Source organism: Euprymna scolopes, chromosome 12 (genome assembly GCF_053919585.1).
Source record: "Euprymna scolopes isolate OS-2025 chromosome 12, ASM5391958v1, whole genome shotgun sequence".
Lineage (NCBI taxonomy): Eukaryota > Metazoa > Mollusca > Cephalopoda > Sepiida > Sepiolidae > Euprymna > Euprymna scolopes.
The window spans coordinates 55097381-55119237 of NC_136493.1; the positions used below are offsets into that span (position 1 = coordinate 55097381).

Genomic DNA, 21857 nt, shown 5'->3' on the forward strand with positions numbered 1-21857 from the left:
GTTATTTTATCTTTTCACTGTTCCGTTTGCCTGTTTGCAACCTGGATGTCTTCAAGTCCAACATAAACAAATTCCTGATGAACCGCCCCCTTAAGTAAGACACTTTATCAAATCTCAACACTAATGTACTGTACATGCAATAACCCTTATCCCCGAGTGGCTTCCTGGCCTTGATAAGTGGTGACCACTTTGTAGGAAAAAAAACAAAAAATAACACGGATGCCACTGAAAACATAGGTCCCTCTCCGATAAATTGGGGGACCAATATGATGGATATGTTAGGTAATTGATAAATAATTCCATTTAATTTTTTTCTTTTTAAAAGTTTAGTTAATATTTACTTAATTTTTATAGTTTGTCCTTTTTTTATTCATTTTTATTTTTGCACAAATGTTTTCTACTACCATTTTTGCCTCCTTATAAAATCTTTTTTTTTTTTCTTTTTTTTTTGTTATAGAAGATTTGGGGCAGACCAGTTTTCTTGGAATGCTCAGTAAGTATTCGATTTACCATTTCAACACTTGTAATTTTAAAGATTTTTATATTGCTTTTATTTTACTTATTTTTTAATAATTCTTTTCTGAAAATTACTCGACAATATTTATCACTTATTCTGTTGTCTTATATATATATACAGCAGGCTACCTGGCATTGTCCATATATTATACAAAAATAATATCAGTAGTGTTAAAAAAAATTACATTTTATTAAATTTTTGAAATATTATAATATAAACAATTCCCATCTCACAGTAATCTATCAATTCAGGATAAATTTAAATTTATTGTCCATGTCTTTAAAAAAATAAAAATGTCGGTAAAATACAGATTCAGAATTAATGTGAAATTATTTTTATCTATCTTACAGCATGAATTCTTTTTCATTTTTATGCTAATTGACTGCTTACATTCTATAATATCTAAGCATTTGTTTAAGCAGATGACTAACATTTTCTTGTGTAATTTCTAGAGATTTCTTCCATTTTTTGATAATCGCTTTTTTCCATCTTATAATTGAAAGTAAATATATTTAAAAAAAAAAAAGAAAAGTATTTCATTTATTTCAATTATTTGCATTTTACATTGAAAGAAAAGTCAAGCATTTTTATGCAAGATGTATTTTGGTCATACTGCCTGCTATTTTAAATATTTGGATTAATATTTAAAAAAAAGTATTACACACATACAAAAACCACAAAATAATTCATTGAATAAAATACATAACACATTGTAGCACTCGTATCAACAAAAGCTGAAATGATTTATTAGTTTACAACATTTCTTTGAAATAACATATCACTCAATAAGTCCGAGGTGTATGTGCTCTGGCGGGGGGGGGGGGTAATCAAAACATAAGAATAAGCAAAGTAAATATTTTTAAATATTAAATTATTAAATATTTTATATAAAAAAATAAAAAAACACCATAAAAAACTAACGTAAGGCAAACGAACGATGTTAAATGTAAAAATCGGAAAAACACAAACAAAAGAAAACGCGAATATGATGGGGGAAAAACCCCCCCAGAAAAACGAACGTTAAAACTGAAAAATTAAAACCAAAAAAAACATAGGACGTGAAAAATGGCTTAAATAACCCTGTTTCAGTATTAAACCTTTAAAAATGGGGGGGGGGGGGAGAAATCTCACACCACGATTCGAACCCAAAACCTTTAGATAATGAGGCCGTGCTCTAATGAACTGAGCTAAGATGATGTTGACAAAATTTGGTCGTTTATTTTTTTTTAATATTTAGACTAAATCATGTTCAGACGTCACTTGCGCATGCGTAGAAGCGAACTTGTCATGAGAGGATGGTTTTTGCTGACCCCTCCCTGTAGAAAACTGAGTATTTTAGGGTGAAGAAATTAATGTTTTTGGCAAATTTTTGATTTTAGGGTGAAGAAATTAATGTTTTTGGCAAATTTTTGATATTTGTCGGGCAAAGGTTGGAACTTTAAAATGATACCAATCGCGTGAAAATCCGTGACCTGTGTCGAAAAGTTCTCCAGGACATACAAACACGCATACATACACACATTTTCGCTTTTATATATATATATAGACTAGCTTGGGGGGGGGGGGGCGAGTGTTTGGAGGTGTGTGTGGTCAGACGGGGGGGGGGGGGGTTAATGAAAACCTAGGAATAAGCAAAAACCATCCTCTCATGACGAGATCGGTTGTACACGTGCATCAGACGACGTTATAACCTGATTTAGTTTAAATATTTTTCATGAACATTTGTCGATGAGAAAGCGGTGTTCAAAATGGGTGTCGTATTTGCTCAGTCCTTTAAACGGAGGGCATATTAAAATTTAATGCAAAAAAGAAAATGACCTAACCCTTTGCCATTCAGTGATGTTAAGAATAAATTTGGTGTGTGTGTGTGTATTTTTTTTTTTTTATAAAAAAAATTCTTGAAAATATTATCTAAGATGTACTCTGCTCAGCTATAAAATTTTTATAACTGAAGGCAATTCAAAACTTTCTTTGGAATACCATTGATTAAAGAGGAATTAAAACAGAATTTAAACAGATTAAAATCACAAATTGATGATTAATTTAGGGGTCAGTATCTTGTTAATTGAACATAAATGGAGCCCTCTTTAGCCAGCTTGAGATGTACAGAGACGTGAATTCTGATTTTTAGTGGAATTACTTTTTTCTTTCTTTCTTTTCTACCCCCCCCCCCCCCCGAAAAGGGCAGATTTTTTTAAGCTACTAAATTGTTTAAGCCCTACTTCTCTATTTAAAAAAAAAAAAAGTTTTCATTTGGCTGGATTTTTTTTTTTCCTCCTCTCTTTCACCTATTATGAAATGATAGAATCTTCCTTTGCTTTGAAGTCCTACTGCTGTACAGTTGAGACTTGGACCCTGCACAAAAAGATTTTCAAGCACTCGAGGTCTCTTTGACATGTAATGCTTATGACGCATCTGTCTCTTCAACCAAATTCCAAACAGCACCATCCATGCAAGATGTACCACCACTGCCATCAGAGACTTTTGAGAAGGAAACTTCTCTGGTTTGGTCATGGTCTTGGCTGTCCTGAGAAGGAATTCATCTGTAAATTGCTAGCCCCAACCGTGCACACTGGCCGGAGGAATTACAGAGGTGGTCAATTACAGATATGGATGAGAACGGTAAAGATAGACCTGGAGCTGGTGTCAGTTGTTGAAACTGAGAATGGCTGAATATGCCAAGGACTGCTGCGGATCAGTCACTGTATGAGGTCTTGATATAAGACTTCATTTGGAACCTCACTCCCTCCACAAGTGAATGCAGGTTACAATTATATTAAATTGTGGAAAAGCTTTTTTAGAAAATATTGTTTGAAATTTTAATGTTAATGGATAGATAACCTGCACATTCTTGTATTAAACTCTCTTTTCTGTACAACACTTTTCTTGCATAAGACATTGCTAGTCTTTTTATTCTGCTATTATTTTTGTGGAAGATGTTCGACTGGTTATTTCTTGGAAAACATTCACAGCATGAATTCATCTTACCATAATGAAGAAAAACTTTTTCATTCAATCCGCCTAGTATTAGGCGGAATTTTCATGGTCTTTGCAAGTTTTTTGTCTATGATACACATTATCATAAGACTGGTTTCCTTTAGATTATAACCAAGTCATTTTCAAAACTAACTAGCCTAGGTACCTGGTGTTGCCCGTGTGTTTGGAGGTGTGTGTTGAGTAAAAAGAAAAAAAAAGTGGTAGTAGGCAGGCATGTTCAAAGCCGTACTGCGAAGGAGGCAAAGAACGTGAAAAAAAAAAAACCTAACACTTTTGCTGTTGCACCCATCGCCAAAACGTAAGTGACGTAGGTTTAAATTAAGGTTAAACGATCAAAAAGAAGGGATGACTTTTGAAAGTATCGGCGAAAAAAGTGACCCCTTCCTGTAGAAAAGTGCCCAGGTGAGGATGAAGGAATTAATGTTTTTGCCCAATTTTTCGATATTTGTCGTCCGAAGGGTCGAGCTTCAAAACGATATCGATTTTGTGAAAGTCTGTTGCCTCTATCGAAAGACATACATACATACATACATACATACATACATTTAAACAGACAGGTGAGATTTATATTATAGACTAGTGGGGGTGACCGGCATTGCCCGGGAGTTTGGAGCAAAAAGAAAAAAAAGTTGGTAGCAGGCAGGCAGGCTAGAACCCGTGATGCAAATGCGAAAAAGAAAGTGAAAGAAAATCTGATATCTTACTGCTACACTATGACACGAGAGGAATTGAAGAGCTTTTAAATTTATCGATGTCGATCAAAAAGTTGACTTTAAGTAAATAAGTTAAAAATCATGCAGATGCAGAAATGAATTTTGGCTGAAGGCCAGTTAAGCTTTCCATTTTCTGCTGTTATTTGTTTCCCCACAAAAAGGGGGGAAAGCGTCCAAATGAATAGCAATTGTTTGATATGAAGGGTTTCCCCAACATTGATCAAAGCTAATTGCCTTTCTGGAGGTCCTGGCACGAAGGCCAGGCGAACTCCTTCACTTTGGTTAGTTTCACTTTATACGAAAAAGACTAACAAACATGCGAAAGGACGGAATAGAGGGAATTTTTTAAAAGTCAATCAAAATAAATGTAGAGACGACATTCATTCACAAATTGTAGATATTATAATCTAAGAAGTATAAGGAAACTTCTAAAAAAAATATAGTAACGTAGTCAAACCTCCCCCCCCCCAACAAAACTATTGGACATACAAAAACGCGCGTGGCCATTTTGCCTTATCTATCTCTATATATATATATATATATATATATATATATATATATATATATATATATAATAAATACTTGTCACAGGCCATTCTATAAGTAATCAAAATTTGTTTATATCCTTGATTGTTCCTCATCTTTAGGCAGACAATCTTTCCATCTCATTACTCCTTATCCTTGTTTAGTGCTTAGTCTTCATAAATGGTGACTTAATAATAAAAAGAAATTTGCATTTCTAACTTACATTTATTTTATTTTATTTAGATATCCTTTGGGTCGAAAAGGTGGAACTGGTGAACTTTCTCCTGGCGGTAGGAAGAATCCAGGTATGATTGGAATGCAACAACAGCAACCCCAACAACAGCAGCAGCAGCAACAACCAGCAGCAGTCCAACAGCAGCAACAGTCACAGGTTCAGCAGCAGCAACAACAGCAGCCACCTAAGGCCAGAAAGGTAACTCATTTATTCTTCTAACTAGTGAATTTTTTCTTTCTGTTGATCGGTAAGAAGTGATAGAGGTTTCTATTCTTATATACTAGCCTAAATCACCACCTAGATATAGGTCCAGAACTGGGAGCATGCTTTTTCCACAAGTGTCGGCAGGAGCTCCTTTAATATTCAGCAGATTGCGGAAATCAGGCTGACTTTGGTGTTGTGGGCAGTCATGTTGATGATGATCTCGACGTATGAGCAAACAAAGTAGTCCAATGTATTCAAGTCTGGATAGAAGGGGGGACAGTGAGAGAAGGGTACAAAGCTGTAGCACTCCTAAAGCCAAACCTGGGTCTCTTTGAATTTATGGGCCAGCGCCGTCCTGCTGCCACACTCAGGGTTTGCTTGTGGCTACCTGATCACCACACTCTTCAACATATCCAGATACACTTTGGTGCTGATTTTCAAGCAGACTTCGAAGATGTGAGATGGCATGATGTGGCCCTCATTTGAAACCACACCAAGATCATAACCATGGCTGGAAACTTTGCTTTCATCACCCAGGGCACATCTGTTATTCATGGCAATCCAGCAATGCATTTTGAGGGTGCTGGCAATGTTCCTGTTGTCATAACTTGGTTGAGAGCAGGAGTTGTACAGCGGCGCATCTCTGATCTCACTCTGAACATTGTGTCACTTTCAGACATGATAGAAGGATCATATCAGTCTTGTGATTTGTACACAACTGGCCAACATGTAGATGGTCTGCAACAAAAGAAGAAAACCTGTTTTCGTTAAACAAAAATGGAATCCTGTCGTCTTTTCTAGGGTGACAATTTTATCATTCCACACTATATTTTAGAAAATTCTGTTTCGAATAAAGTTCTATTTTTCAAGTGTTAAAAAATATGTTGATAATTACTGCACTAAAGTTGGTATTGACCTCCTTTTCACTGTAGATGTGACACAAGGTGGGAAGGTGAGGATTGAAAAGCAAACACGTAAACAACGTGTACTCTAGCCTACAAAAAATGCCTAAGCAGTCCTGTCATCATTCCTTGGCAAGGTGCCTCCGGCAATTAGCAATAGACTAACCATCTCAAAGAGGGAAGGTAAGGCCTTGGAAGGTGGACCTCCTAAAACGAACCATATCTAGGCTTGATAAAAGAAAGACCAATTCAAAAATGATACACACTCTGTCGGATTGACTATCCTTGAATGGTATGCATAACACAACACAGATTTCCTCCTTAGGAAGGGATAAGGCTTAGTATTTTTATGAGATCATCATTTTCTTCATCTATTGATTTTTTTAAACAGTGCAAAATGAGTTCTACATTGCCATAACACAGCAAATCTTGAACAGTATTCATCCAATACATTTGTAATTCGTACTGTTTTATACGGTTAACACCTAGCCAAAAAAGGGATAGGTTGAACAAGATAAACACGTTCTTTGTCTCATAACTAGCAAATGCTTTTGTTGAATTTAACTTTGTATTCTGGATGTATCTATCTCTCAGCATCACCTGAGATAGTATGGCCATTCAATTGTAAGTAAATTATTTACATTTTTGCAAAGGTAATTGTTTTGAAAGGAAAGCAGTTGAAGTCTTTAAGTTTTTTTTGTTTTATTTTTTTTATAAAGCTAAGAGTTCAAAAATGCATATTTTTTTGTCTGAAAAATGATTTTTATAAGTATTTTTTTTATTTTAATTTGACATTTTTTAAATAATTATTTAACAAAATTTGTATGCATATCCAAACTATTTGGTTAAATTTTGAAATAAATTTTAATAAGTTTTATATATAAATCACATGCACAGATATTTTAATTTGTTTACAATTATGTTGGTCCTGCATAATATCTCAAAATGCATCCAATAGTGAGACCCGATTTTTGAAGCTTCAGGAAACCTGAAATCACCCCATAGCTGTTGTTATTCTCAGATTCACTCTGACCCCGAGTGATAGTATCTGTCAAAGGTTTAATAAAATTTATCAAATGCATGAAACTAAACTGCCTCAAACCTCCATTTTTGCCTACCCTTTCTCCTATCAACTACTTAAGTAACTTCTCCCCTATATTTCCTGTAAAACCTGTTTCACCTTGCAACCTGAGGACCAGTGCCGATTTGAAAATACAATTAACGTAAGAGTTCTGGATCATTCTTTGAGATCTGCATCTATTGTGATGATCAATCAAATTCGGAGACAATTTTTTTCTTTTTAACTTGAACAAGTTTTATAAACATTTTATTGTTCAGACTCTACTTTTTCTACTAAAATACATTTAATAAAATTGATATGCCTAATAAAATATTAGTTTAAAAGAAAATTAATCTAGTTATTTCAAGAATAAAGTTTGGTAACATAAGCGAGTTTAAAGACCTTTTAAGCCTCAGCAGCAACTAAGCAATACATTTTTTGTTTTTGCTAGCTGTCTATACCTATTCTAATTATATGCACCCCTTTTTTTATTATTTTTGCTTTATGTATTTAATACTAATTTTTAAAAATATTTTTTGTAGGGATTTTTTGAAGATGATGATGAAACCAACATGTATATGAATCCGTCATTATTTAGGCCTGACAAAGAGGTAATATTTTTTCTTTTCTCAAACATTTTGTTAAAAATGTTCTCTCTTACTTTTGGGCTCTTTACAAAAATATATGCTAATATATAAATACGTAAATATTAAAATAGTTTAAAATGCATGAAAATTTATCACCTTGTTACAAAATAATATGCATTGTCAAATAAAAATGTCACTTCAATACAAAATTGCAAATTGCAGCAAAATATAGATTTATTTTATTTGCTAAATTTCTCAATGGGAGTCTTTGTTTATAGGGTAATAACTCTTAGTATTTCAGCATCCTTTGATAGGGTCTGGCACAAAATGTTGCTTCAATAACTTTCTAGCTATGGAATCTCTGGCAGTGTCTTTGCAACCATCAAATCCTTTATAATAACTCTATAGAAATAGTTGTTAATGGGCAGATATCTAAAGCACATAGTATCAACACTGGTATATCTCAAGAATCTATTCTCGGTTGAACCCTCTTTCCAATTTTCGTTAATGATCTTCTAAATCATATTCTGGGATTATTTGTTGACCTCTATGCAGATGACACAGATATCTATAGTTGCACTTTGAAGAGCATTGGTAATCAATATCTTGGGTGATCTCTTCTGATCTGGATTGTATGCTGCAATGATGCTTGTTAGTTTGAACTAAGCTTCTCTCCTTTCGCCACCAATATTCAGATACTTGTTTCGCTCTAGTTGAAATGAACAGCTCACTCCTTATGGGACCCTTTGCTTTGATCTTTGATGAATATTTCTCCATTTTAAATTTAAAATGGAAGCCTTATCTGACTCCTTATATAATTTTCAACTTATATTGGTCAAATACATCCTACGATGGAGAACTAGGGAGGTGGCACTCTGAGCACTCTATCAATGACAGTTCAAAATTGACATAGCAATTTCTTATGTCCTTAGAGCTGAGACTGTGCTAGGTTTTTCTCTATTATATCATTATTTCCATGGAGGGTGCTTATAAAAGTTTCACTGTAAGAACTTTTCCATCTACTACAAATACATGTAATTTTCCTTTTTTCTGTATGCCTCACAGAATTTCTATGAATGGTTTCTTTCCAAAACTTTTCATCTGTGGAATATGTTCCCACAAAATTGCTTCATTAAGGGTTACAACATGATCGCTTTCAAATCCTAATGTCCATAAACACTTAAACCATTTTCATAAGTCATCCAATTTTATTCATTTTTACTAGCGGGACCTGTGAAAATTCCACAAGGGACTCCTTCATATGTAACCTATTGATGCTGGCATTCTCTAGATGTTTAGCATAGATGCTTTGATATTATTGTACCTATTTACTATGCCTCCCCACGGGACAGAGTTAGACACCAGGGTCGTTTTTTAACGTGCTTTGATATTATTGTAGCTCTTTTGTTAAAGCTGCAAAAGTATTTACATAAGCTAGTAGGGTGGCCTGATGTAGCCTGGTAGTAAAGTACGCTTAAATATATTTTAATTCTTGCAGAAAATTGTGATTTCAAAAAAAAAAAATATATATTCATATGACTTGGGTGCATTAGCTTGAATTGAAACCAAAACTTATGAAGAATTCTTGGTAAAATTATTACAAGAAATTGAAGTCCATAACAATCAAACAACAGTCACTCTGATGCAAGCTTGACACAAAATAACACAGACGCTATCCTATTAATATATAGATTCATCTGAGAATCTATCCATCTTAAACCTTATTCTCTAGTGGCTTTTAGCCGTGATAAATGGTGATTCATAAATAAATTCATCTATGTCTAGTTTCTCAGATGACTATTATTTCTATGTTGATACTTTCCAATGTGAGACGTTTTTCTTTTACGTCACTGATTGAGTAGTAATTTTATATGAATATTAGTGCTAACACTAGTAAAGCATAATAAAAAAAAATTAAAAAAAATTATTTTTGAGGTGTACACTCGTTTCAAATAATACTGATAAATTTTCTCTGCAAGTTTTGTCAATATATTATTCTTGATGTAAGTTTTTATTTCATGTTAAATATTCTTCAATCTATTTAATATACTTTTTGGCCCATCAGTTCTTCAAAACCTTAATATTTGTTTAGAAAATGTCTTTCGATATTTTCTTTACTTTTTTATTTTTTTTTTATTTCCAATCAAGTTCCTTTGAGAAGAAGATATTATTTCCAAAAGATTATAAAATTTGTTTATCAATTTTTCAGTTTAGTTTTTCTTTTTTAGGTGCTGACTTCACAGTCCCCATCACAACTAACGTCATTTACAGGCAATTTTTACAGTCAAGGTAGAATTGGATTTCTGTTTTAGTTTTGTATTTTCTCCATTTCATCCTACTCAAAGAATAATAGAATGTGTTTATATTGATATATATCAATAGAAACAAAAGTTGGTGAATTCTCAGAATAATTACCTATGTAGAATTTATACAAATCTCTACTAATTAATTTCTGTTATTTATATAACAAAAAAAAAAACATCTGTGGTTACTTTTCATATTTTTATGCATGGTCTTCCAATTATGTAAAAATAGTATAAAGTTTTTTTGTTTTTTTTTTAAATAAATTGGGGGTAAACTGTTTAACAATAAAAATATTTGCTATATTGCAAACCAATTAATAAATTATTTTGGTTTAATTACAAAAATGAATTTATTGAACCACTGCATTTGTGGAATTGAAATCTTGGTACTTTCCAGTGCGAGACGTTTTTGTTCGTTTCATATGGTCACAAATTTTATATATGTATTTATATATTATGATTTATTTATAAAAACATTTTATTAACTTAAAAATAAATCATAATATGTAATATATATTGGCATTAATAATCCAACAGAATTAATTTAATGTATTTTTTTTTTTTAATGGAAATCTAATTTCATTAATCTAAATGAATAAATGTGAAAGTTTATTTTTCATTTATCATATCTATAAGACCGTCTAAATAGCTTATACTTAAATGAATAATATAACATCTTATTTACCTCCTTTCCAGCAATGTAGATGAAAACTTAAATGTGATTTTCAGAGATGCACACTCTGGCCTACAAAATGTGCCTGAGCAGGTTGTTAGCATTCTGAAATAGATGCACCTCGGGCAATTAGCTTTAGCTAACCCCTTCTCATAGAGAAGATACAGTTTGGACGGGTGGGCATCCTAGAACTGAACAGAATCATATTTCAGCCCAAAAACAGCATTTAAGATTTGTATCATAATTCTGATACAAACATAATCTTTCGGAATACATTATATATAGTAGAGAGCAACAATCCAAACACACAAATTTGCATAACTATTTTTAATTGGTTTATAATAAACCAGTGTTTGGTATTGTTTTTATAATTTTATTGTTTTATTTATTTATTTATTTATATATATATATATATATATATATATATATATATATATATATATACACACACAATAGTTTTATCGATTATTAACAGTAATTAATTAGTGATTTAATTTTTTTTAAAGTGTAAATTACTAAAACATTTCTTAAAATATTAACTGTTGCATTACAATAAAATTTTATTAAAGACATGTAATGTAAAAGAATACTTAGAACTAGATTAATATCCAATACACAATGAGTATTCTTTTGCTTGTATTTGATATTTCTTAAATGTGGTTTTGTTAATTACATTCACTGGTTTGTGACTCTTATCCTCATATTATAGTCTAACCGTATCTTCCAGAATTATTGAATTGAGCCATTTATTCAAGCTTTGAGAGTTATTTCTATTCCCTTTTTTTTTAAATATGAAACTAAGAAAAATCTTTTTCCTGAAAATATTAACTATGTAAATTTTAAAAGCATAATGCCATTGCACTATATATTTGACTGGTAGGGTATCTATCTTTCTCCCTATTCATAAAAGGGAACATTTGAATGCATATTAGACACTATCCTCGAGTGTCTAAGGTCTCTCTATACAGGGGATTGTCAGAACAACCTGGCATGAGAATAGTTCTACCTACAAATAAACCCTTACTAAATATTAAAAATAACATAATATTCGCAGCACAAATAAAATCTTCATATGACTACCCTACATTGGTTTATACAAGAATTGGTGCAACTTCTCTAAGTGATGCTGCCTAGAGTGAAAACACCAAACTGGGTATTCCACCATACTAGATGGATTTGTGTCCTATAATCCAGTAAGACCAAGAGACGAAAAAGATATACTTTAACATAGTTAACTGGTCAATAAGTGAAAGGAAAATTAATATTACTTCTTTATTAACTTGACATTTGAGAGATAAAAGAACCGTAATGAAATATTGAGTATCTATACATCTCCAATAAAGATAAAGTGTTAGCACCAGGGAGGCCACCTTGATTTCTGAGGACTTGCACAGAAGTAAAATGAAAAGAGAATAAAAGTGGTGTTTTTCTATTCTAATGAAACTGTCTTAACTATGTTAGTTCATAACATAAATATAAATATCTACAAAATCATTTTAAAAACAAAAAAAGTTTATTTTGTATTTGGATTCTTTGGACTACTGTTCTCATCTTGAATGTCATTTTCCAAACTTTTCGGTTGATGAAACCTCCAACCTTCTTAAAGTGTATCTTATCGAACTTGGTTCTCTATTGTATACACATGCATGTATATAACATAACTCTGAAATATTGAAACTCTAAATTTAAAATAAATTGAGTCTAAAGAGACTATAAAAAAGTCTGTAGCTTACTGATTACAAAATGAACTATTTTTGTTTCAGTATTTCTGTGGAAAAAAAAAACTAATTCAATATTGAAATAAAATTCTTACACATGCCTTTGTATATAATTTTTATTAGTCTATAATTTATTTACATATAGTTAAGACCTTTTATTCTTTAGCTTTTCAGTTGTTTTAATTTTTATTTTAAATCTTTGCATTACAAAAAACCTCTCCAGTGAAATATGCAAATACGATGCCACTGTCCAATCCTAATACCGAATGGATGCCGCATAATGGTTGGCCAGGTATGTATTTGGTTAAAGAAAAATTTACATTTGCAATCATCATTATATATATTTAAATATGCCAATGGTTTCATATTTTATTACTAGTACTAGATGTATGTACACACACACACACACGCATGCACATATGATTAAAATTGAAAATAAAATGCCTGCTTCTTTCATCCATAATTACAAAGTATGGCAAAATGTTTGTTTTTCCAATCTAACAAATAAGAATCTGCTTCTATTATAATAAAATTATCTATTTTAAATCTTTATTAAACCGAAATGATAAAGATGATGCATGCTTTTTGTTGGTTTCTGTATCAGCTGTTCATTTTGATTTTATAATTTATTCTTAATTGTACTGCAGTATTTGGTAACCAAGTTAAAAGGGTTTTCTTAATTTTGCTATTACTTGAATAATATTATTGAAATAAAAGAAAAGACAATGGTGTAAAATACTAATGTAAAAAAATTTTTTTAAACTATTTTTAAAAGAATTACAAAATTAAATCCATCAGATGTATTTCACTTTCTTCATAAGTTCACCATTTTAATTTTTTTTTAAAAAGTAAAAAAAAAAAAAAAAAAAATGGAATACTTTGTGACTTTCAAAAGTTGACAGCATTTAAACTGTTTTGCAGAAATTTTTGGCTTTAAAATTTATAACTGCGTGTGTATTAAGAATGAGTTTTGGAAGCTATTTACATCTAATAATTTTACTTTAATGGTATATCTTAATAAAATTAGGGTACTGGTGTAGATTGTGAATCCTACATTCGCTTGCCTTTGACTGGAAGATGACGTCAGTCGGATTATGCAAAGCAACAGCTCGGGTTTAATTACTGTCTGTCATAACATGCCAATCAGCCAATCACAACATGGAGTGCTGAATTATGAGGCGACAATGCGCGCACACTTAGCAGACAACTTTTGGATAAATATTGAAAGAGGGGGGAAAAAAAAACATCAGTTGTTACATGCAAATCATGGACAGTATCAACATAATGAATCTTTAAAACCTATTCCAATGAAAAAAATTTTTTATAAAAATACTTAAACAAAAAAAAAAAAAACTTCAATAAAAAATTTTTTCCAGTTTTCCTTGACAAAAAAATTTTAAAATGTGGCAAAATATATTTGAAAAACAAAATAATTTTTTTCTTTTAAACATTTTCTTAAAATTATTTGACCCCAAAAAATTACTTTTTATTTCTTGACGGTTATTATTTAAAATAATAATAATAATAAAACACAAAATTATGGTAGGTTGTTTTTCTGTTTTTGTTTTCTACATTTTACATTTATTAATTTTGCTATTTTCTTTTACGTAGCATTATGATTTTATCAGCAACGCTCAGCCTAATCCTACTGTCAACATTATGTTCCTACCAAGAACATAATGTTGACAGTAGATAAGGTCTGATTCACAATATGCACCAGTATCCAAATTAGTTTTATAACAATTGCTTCAATTAATAATTCAATGACTAAAACAGTACAATATAAATTAAATTTAATTACTGAAAATGTTTAACTTTTTTTTTTCTTTTTTTTTTTTTTTTTTTTTTTTTTTGTTAATTGGTTAGCAAAAGAAACATCCTAAGCAATGCCAGAAAGATATAACCAGTTTAATATAAATTGTTCGCAATTTCCTTCCAAATTGGATCTTTAGTTTCATTTTGAATGATAATTCGCTTTTTTTTAAAGATGCATGAAGTTTTCAACAAATTACATTTTGCTTCTAAGCATTAAAACAAAAAAATTGGAAAGTTGTGAAAATAAATTCTCTATGAATTTACAAGTATCAGCATTAGTTCTCCGGAGACATTGCTTTTTGGCTTTGAAATTCTTGAATAAAAGGGAATGGAATAATTGATCTATTAGACTATACAACTTGAAAAGTGATTGGAACTTAGAAAATCTGAAAATATCGAATAATCATGTGTATTTAGATTTAAAACAAGTGGGAGTACCTTACTATCTAAAAATTATGTGGGATTTTCAAAGTTGAACCCAAATAGCATTTAAGCTCAAAAATCAAACTTAGCTTTTGACAAGCCAATTTTCATTTGTACTGTTATTGGCAATATAATATACTTGACTACAATTTATTTAAAAAATTATTATTGCATATATGAAACATTTTTCATGCTAGTGATGATTTTTAAATAATCCTCCAAAAAATAAAAATCAGTAACGAGGGCAATTCCTTTTTAATTTAAGAATATGTTTAGTTTAAAAATGTACACAAAAAAAAACATTAGTTTTACTGCAACCCAGCCAATGTAGCAGAGGTACAGCTACCTCGCTTTTTAACTACATTATATGAATAAACTTAGTTTAATGTTTTTAATCGTTTTTTTTTTTTTTTTTTTTTTTTGTATTTTCACCCCAAACAAGGCAAATTGCCACTTTGTTGTAGGGGGCTACTATCAGGGGCAACAACTACTGGGGTACTATGTAGGGATTTGGGCAGCAAGATGTCGGTTTACGTTACACTTGAACTTCTGCACGTCAGTACTGTTGGGGAAGCAGGGACCTGGAATGGAATTCCAGAGTCTAGCGGTTCTGGGGAAGAAACTATTGGAGTAAAAAGATCTTTTACATCTGGGGATCTCTACAGTGTGGGGGTGGGATTTAGCAGCCTGTCGGGTTCGTCGAGGGTGCTCACATCGTGGGGGCACAAGTGATTGCAGTTCGTCAGAGCATTCACCACTAAAATACTTGTAGAAAAGGCAGAGGGATGCAACATTTCGTCGATGGGACAGAGGCTGAAGCTTAGATGCCAGTTCAGGGCCTATCAGGTTTGCGACTCTCTTTTGAACCTTGTCAAGGAGCGAGAGACTAGTAGCAGATGCACCAGCCCAGATGTGACAGCAATACTCCATACATGGGCGAATGGTGACCTTATAGAGGTACAGGATATTTTCGGGTGTTAGTAGTTTTCTAGCACGGTAGAGAGAGCCCACCTTTCTTGCAGCGGCCCTGGCAATGCCTTCAATGTAATTGTTTCAACTCATGTTTCCTGTGAACGTTAGGCCAAGGAGTTTGAAAGATGTACTCTCAGATAGTCGTTGGCCATTGCTATAGGTGGTAGAGAGGGTTTCTTGTAATTATTGAATGAAACTAGTTTATTCTTGGCAGCATTGAACGCGACCAACCACTTTTGTCCCCATTCCACCACAGATTGGAGGTCTTCCTCCAGTGTTGTTTATTTTTTTATGAAGTGTCTTCAATAAGTTTCAAGACTTTTTGTACAGGCATTTAAAATTGTCATAGACTCCTAAAATATCAGTATGTTATTGCTATACATCTTATAAGATGACTGGCCAATTTTTATGATTTCAATTTCAAATGAACAGCTGCAGGAGGAATTGGAATACATCCTACTAAAACCTGATTGTCACAGCTAGTGAATTTCAAAAATGTTATCTGGACATAAGGACACTTCAGAAGAATAAGATATACAATAAAATTCTGTTTTAAACTCACAAAAAATGCCACAAAACGTTTGAAATGTTTCAGACTGCTTTTGGATTATTTTGCATGAATTGAGCATCAGATTTTGAGTGGCATAAGAGATTCACGAAAAGCAGGAAATCTGTAAGGGATGATGAGATGTGTGGGAGGAGTAAGGAAGCCAGAACACCATAGTTGATTGGCTAAATAAAGAATTTCATGAATAAGGACCATTTGTGTGTCTATAGACAATAAGATGGGCATCAAGACAGTTCCTCACCCTCCCTATAGTCATGACCTTGCTCCCTGTGACTTTTGATTATTCTCAAGGAAACTTTAGAAGCTGTAGTTGAGATGAAAGGTCACTGACACACTCACACCAGAGGACTTCCATGGGGCCTTCCAGAAGTTGTTGGAACAGTACAGCATGTGCATTGCAGCAGGAGGAGGTAACTTCTATAGGGACTAGTTTCATATGTGTACTATCAATAAGTGCCCATACGAAAAAAAAGTCTGGAAACTTATTGTGGGCACTTCGTATTTATATGTATGCTTTCAGTTGAATTATATTAGATTCATTTTTTTGTTTTGTAGATCTCACTAATACACCTATGCCACCAAGGAGTCTTGGGTCACAGTTTCCACGAAGCAATCAAGGCCATGTCACGCCTACAAGTATGAATCCTAATTTTTCTATAAGTTTACAACCCTTACAACAACCATCTCCTAGCAGGTAAGTTAAGTGTATTCCATATTTAGTAATGTCGTTTGTTTCTATTCTATCCAACGATGTGAATAGTTGCTTTTTGAATAATGAAAAGTTTTTCCTTATTATGTGTTTTGCCAGCTTAAAACTTGAACATTAGCATGTTCTCTCCAAAGTTTTGCCACATGATTGAAAATTTTAGGAATGTGTTATTTTTATAATGTCAATGTATGAATTAGTAGGCTATGCTAAAGGTATCTTTAGCGCCTTATTATTCCTTTTTATTTAATCGGAAGTTTCATCACCCTCCCACCTGATATTCCCAAATGGTCACCTATCTGGTACTTGTCATCTTCATATCTTCAGAAATTGCTCTCCATGATGTTCTTAAAAGAAGTTATCCAAATCTTTCTATTCCCATGTTTTATACATGTTATATACATGTTTTAGTCTTGCAGTTGATTAGTCTGGAGTGGAGATGTTGATGTGTACTTTCTGTGAGAGATCTTTCTCGATAACTTTAAGCTATGTTGTTAGAGTTTTTCCAGCCATTTTTTTCTTTTTTAATTTGGACTGATCCAAGTACTTAAACGTCACAATATCAAGCTTGTATTTGTTGGCACCTTTTTCCAGTCACTCAAGATTCCTTACGCATACATACATTCCAATGTTTTAACTCGTCAACATGAAAACTACCACAATGGTTTTCACGCGCGTCCAAGAGATATTCAGTGTAGTTTTCAGTATTATCAAGTAAAGGCATTTGCATGCTTAACTAACAAGAACCATTGTTTCAACAAACCTAATGGTTCATGGCTGCCATTCAGTCTTGAAAGGTAATGGCTCAAGCTTGAAATGGTGGTTGCACGTGTAATTGAATCCGTGTTTTGTACAATTCTGAACCATACCTCCTGAGTTAATACTGCTCAATTCCAATGGCAAGGAGAAATCCAGGACGACTTGAAACAATGACAAGTGGAGAGTACATACAGCACCTGGTATTCTCAAATGGTCACTCATTTTAGTACTGACCATGCTCAACATAGGTGATCTAACGGGAACCAGTGTATCAATGTTATTTTGCCATATATATAACTTAATGGTTATAATGTTCTTTATAACTTGAACATGTCAGTCACTTCCTGCTAAAAGCCAATTTTTATTTTTTAACTTCACTATTGATTTTTGTATGGATTTTCATACAAATGGGTCTTGTATATCTAAAAAAAAGCAATCAGTTATGAAAATTATGTAAATAGATGATGGAATAGGCAACTAAAACTAAATTAAATATTAAGGAATAGCATGATGATGATTTATATTCCAAACGAATGGTGATAAAATCCTGCATACATAGCTGTATTGAAAACTTATTTTTGACATTGTTGTTAGTTTGCTTTTCTGGATACTTACAAAAATTTTGGGTACTTGTTTAGTTTAATCAAGACCTTCAAAAATGAAAATACTGAAAAAAAAAATTAATATTGTACACACCCATTATGGAATTCTCATTAAAAAAAAAAATGTCACTTAATTTGATCAAGTATTTTTTTTTATTTATTTATTTACAGAGGAAAATCAAATTTTAATGAGATCGATCATATCCCGGCCATCTTGCCTATTATGAGGAGGGACGTGTTGAGGATGGTTCACATTAGCCATCCTTGTGGCAGGCGATAGGTGTCTGCTTTTGTTAGGTAGAAGGAATAAAGCGATTGTGATTGCATGTCCCTCCAGGCAAGAAATGAAGGCACGAAAGATGTCGGTATTATAATTACAACCAAAGTACATTTAAAGAAGTATTAGAAAGAAGCACGCTAAAATGCAGTTACATATTTACATGCGAGATCCATAAGGTATATGATTCGTCTTACCTTAATAATACATGGCTGTCAAAACACAAGTGCAAAAATAACGTGCGCGTGCTTACATCATAGCTTGACAAGAAAGAATGTGTATTCCTGTCAGCAGCTCGAATGGAAAGAGAGAGATATAGAAAGTAGTGAAACAGGAAGTATAACATCGTCTGTTGGCGAAAACGGAAATCGCAACAAGGGCAGGTAATTGGTGTGTGATTGAAATTGTGTGCGATCTATGTAAACGCTTATCAATTCAAAAAGGCAGTTGCCCATAGAGGTGTCTTTTAAACAGAAAAGGGACAAAGGACAGAAACTCTATGAAAGAAGTGAAAAAAACCCTAAAATATTTATCTAGGTATTTTTTCTGCCCATGTTTCAAAATAATCTCGTCAAATTTTGACAAACTTTTAACAGTGAAGTTATCACCCCCACCACGTTTGTGACATAGGCAAGATGGCCAGGATTCGATCGATCTCATTAAAATTTGATTTTCCTCTGTAAACAAAACTACTTGAATGTGATTAAATTAAGTGAAATTTTTTTTATGAGAACTTAATTCCATAACGAGTACATACAATTATAATTTTTTTTCAATATTTTTATTTTTTAATGTCTTGATTAAACTAAACAAGTACCAAATTCTGTTTTGTGAATGACTCCATGTTTTGAAAAAAATTTTTGTTCCATTGTGTGACTTATTATAAATATTGTCTTAAAATTGTTGTAAACACCTATAAAACCTCTGTAAATATTCTTTATTTGGAATATGATTTTAATCGTCCAATATATATATATATATATATATATATATATATATATATATATATCAACGATATATCAAAACTTGAACTTTTTAGAATTTCATAAAGATAAACATTTTAATATATATATATATATATATATTATCTACTTCCGAGAACATTTTCTCACAAAAAAAATAAATTTTTAATCACATTTCAGAAGAGTCAAATCTACAAAAAAAAACAATACCTTTTAATATTTTTGGAACTTTTCAAAAAAAAAAATTCTTAAGCTTGTAGAATGTAAAAATTACCAGTTTTTACTTTATTCATTTAGAGGTATATGTAGAAACCTATATAATTTTGATAATGTTTATTTTACTGTTACTGATTTTTTTTTTTTAGAAATCTTATTTCAACAATTGGTCACAGAAATATTCTTGGTCCCACGCCAGCTAACCAACCACTTTCAGGTCTACAAAAACGATCATCATTATCTTCTGCTCTGGGAAAGTAAGTTAACATTTTCAATTTCCTTCTGTGATTATGTTTGAATGTAATTTTTCTCCATATGTAGCTTGTTTTCTAGTAGACTAATAAGTAAACCTATAAGTTTATTGAGTATCTTAAAGTTTGACTGTTTTAAAACAATTTCCTTTTGAATAGAAAGGAAATATACCTCGTATTGGCTGGTTAAGAGTCTACATTCGTTTGAAAAGCCCCTAAAGTATATATTTAATGCATTATTATTTTTAACTTTGTCATATTCAAACGAATATATTCTCCCTGGAGAAGTTTTTTGTATCTTTGCTATTTTAAATCTATGCAAGCTAAACTGACATAATATAATCTGATATCTGTAATATTTTATTTGTAAGATAATGGCTTTAATTAATTGAAAGAATTTAGAAAATGTGAAGAAAATTTAATTCTAAAAAAAAAAAAAAAAAAAAAAATGGCCTCTCTGACAAAAGTAAAAATTGTCTTAGTCTAGATGAATTTCTCTTTTACCCAGGGCCGAACAGATGACATGTATCAAAACATACTTTGATCTGAGCCAAAACTGTGACTGTTTGCTCTCTATTATATCTTTCAGATATTAAATATAAAAATATGTCTACTAATCTTTAAAATAATAATTTATGAAAAAGTTACAATCATAGCTTTTATTTTCACTAATGTTTTTACTGTAATAAAAAAAATTGATCCTTTTGTTTCAACCATGATTACTTATGCATTTTTTTTTTTTTTTTTTTTTTTTCCAGCTCCAGTAATCCAATAACAAGTATATCTAGTAGTTTTGGTCTATCACAAACAAGAGGTAATCTCAGTGAAATTAATGTCTTTTCATTATTATTTCATACTAAACCAGGCACAGTGCCACTTTGACAGAAGGGGTTACTATTTGAAACAAAATTTACAGGAATACTATGTAGGGAGCTGAGCAATAACACTTGAACCTCTGCATATCAGTAGTCAGGAAAGCGGAGATCCAGGAAGAAATTCCAAAGTCTAGTAGTTTGAAGGAATAACCTATTTGAGTAGAAGGCTTTTCAGCATCTAGGAATCTCTACAGTGTTGAGGTGGGATTTTGCTGCTTGTCGGGTTAGTCTGGGATATTTATGTTGAGATGGAAGGTACAAGTGCTTGGAGTTAGTCAAAGCATATTCCATTCAAATACTTGTAAAACAAACACAGACATGCAACATTTAGGCGATTTGACAGAGGTTGGAGTTTGGTTGATAGTGCGGGACCTTTTTGAATCCTGTCTAGGAGTGAGTGTCAGATGCACCAATCCAGATGTGGCAACAATACTCTTGTCATGGGCGAATGGTGGCCTTGTAGAGGTACAGGATACTCTCATATGTGAGTAATATTCTAGCACTGTAAAAAGGGGCCTACCTTCTTCGCAGCAGCAATATCCTCAATGTATTTGCCTGTGAATGTTAAATTGAGGAGTTTTGAACAAAGAGCTTTTAAGTAATGTATCATTAGCCATGACTATCAATGGTTGAAAAGGTTCCTTATTATTAAAGGAAAGAAACTTAGTCTTAGCAGCATTGAATGTTGCCATCCATTTAATTCCCCGTCATCATACATTAAATCTGTTAATTTGTTTCCTCTCGTATCTGTTTTAGAGCATGGTGTCATTAGCAAATATACTCATCTCAAAGACAATTTTATCAGGGAGGTCATTTCTGAAAATGATGAATAATAAAGGTTCAGGGATCGACCCTCATGGCACATGTTGTTTTGCTGTACAACCATCAGGGACATCCTGGATTTTTCTCTTAAGGATTTCATTTTATTAAGTATTCCTCCATTAATAGCATTTGTTTCAATACATATAAGGTAGTAAATAATGAAATCAAATCTTAT

The 21857-nt window shown here is 32.1% G+C and overlaps 1 protein-coding gene across 14 annotated transcripts in view; it reads left to right on the forward strand.

Annotated features, from left to right (window-relative positions):
- The window catches only part of LOC145291289 (CCR4-NOT transcription complex subunit 2-like), a 124724-nt gene that overhangs the window by 75004 nt on the left and 27863 nt on the right, over positions 1-21857 (forward strand). For 11 of the 14 annotated variants that reach the window (XM_080136942.1, XM_080136949.1, XM_080136948.1 and 8 more), the window contains 8 exons: positions 458-493; positions 4996-5185; positions 7696-7764; positions 9969-10029; positions 12658-12726; positions 16768-16906; positions 19884-19991; positions 20744-20799. In XM_080136942.1, the coding sequence (XP_079993068.1) occupies positions 458-493; positions 4996-5185; positions 7696-7764; positions 9969-10029; positions 12658-12726; positions 16768-16906; positions 19884-19991; positions 20744-20799 (728 nt within the window). The remainder of the gene's footprint in view (positions 1-457; positions 494-4995; positions 5186-7695; positions 7765-9968; positions 10030-12657; positions 12727-16767; positions 16907-19883; positions 19992-20743; positions 20800-21857) is intronic. The other 3 variants (XM_080136946.1, XM_080136947.1, XM_080136953.1) reach the window with 1 other exon arrangement.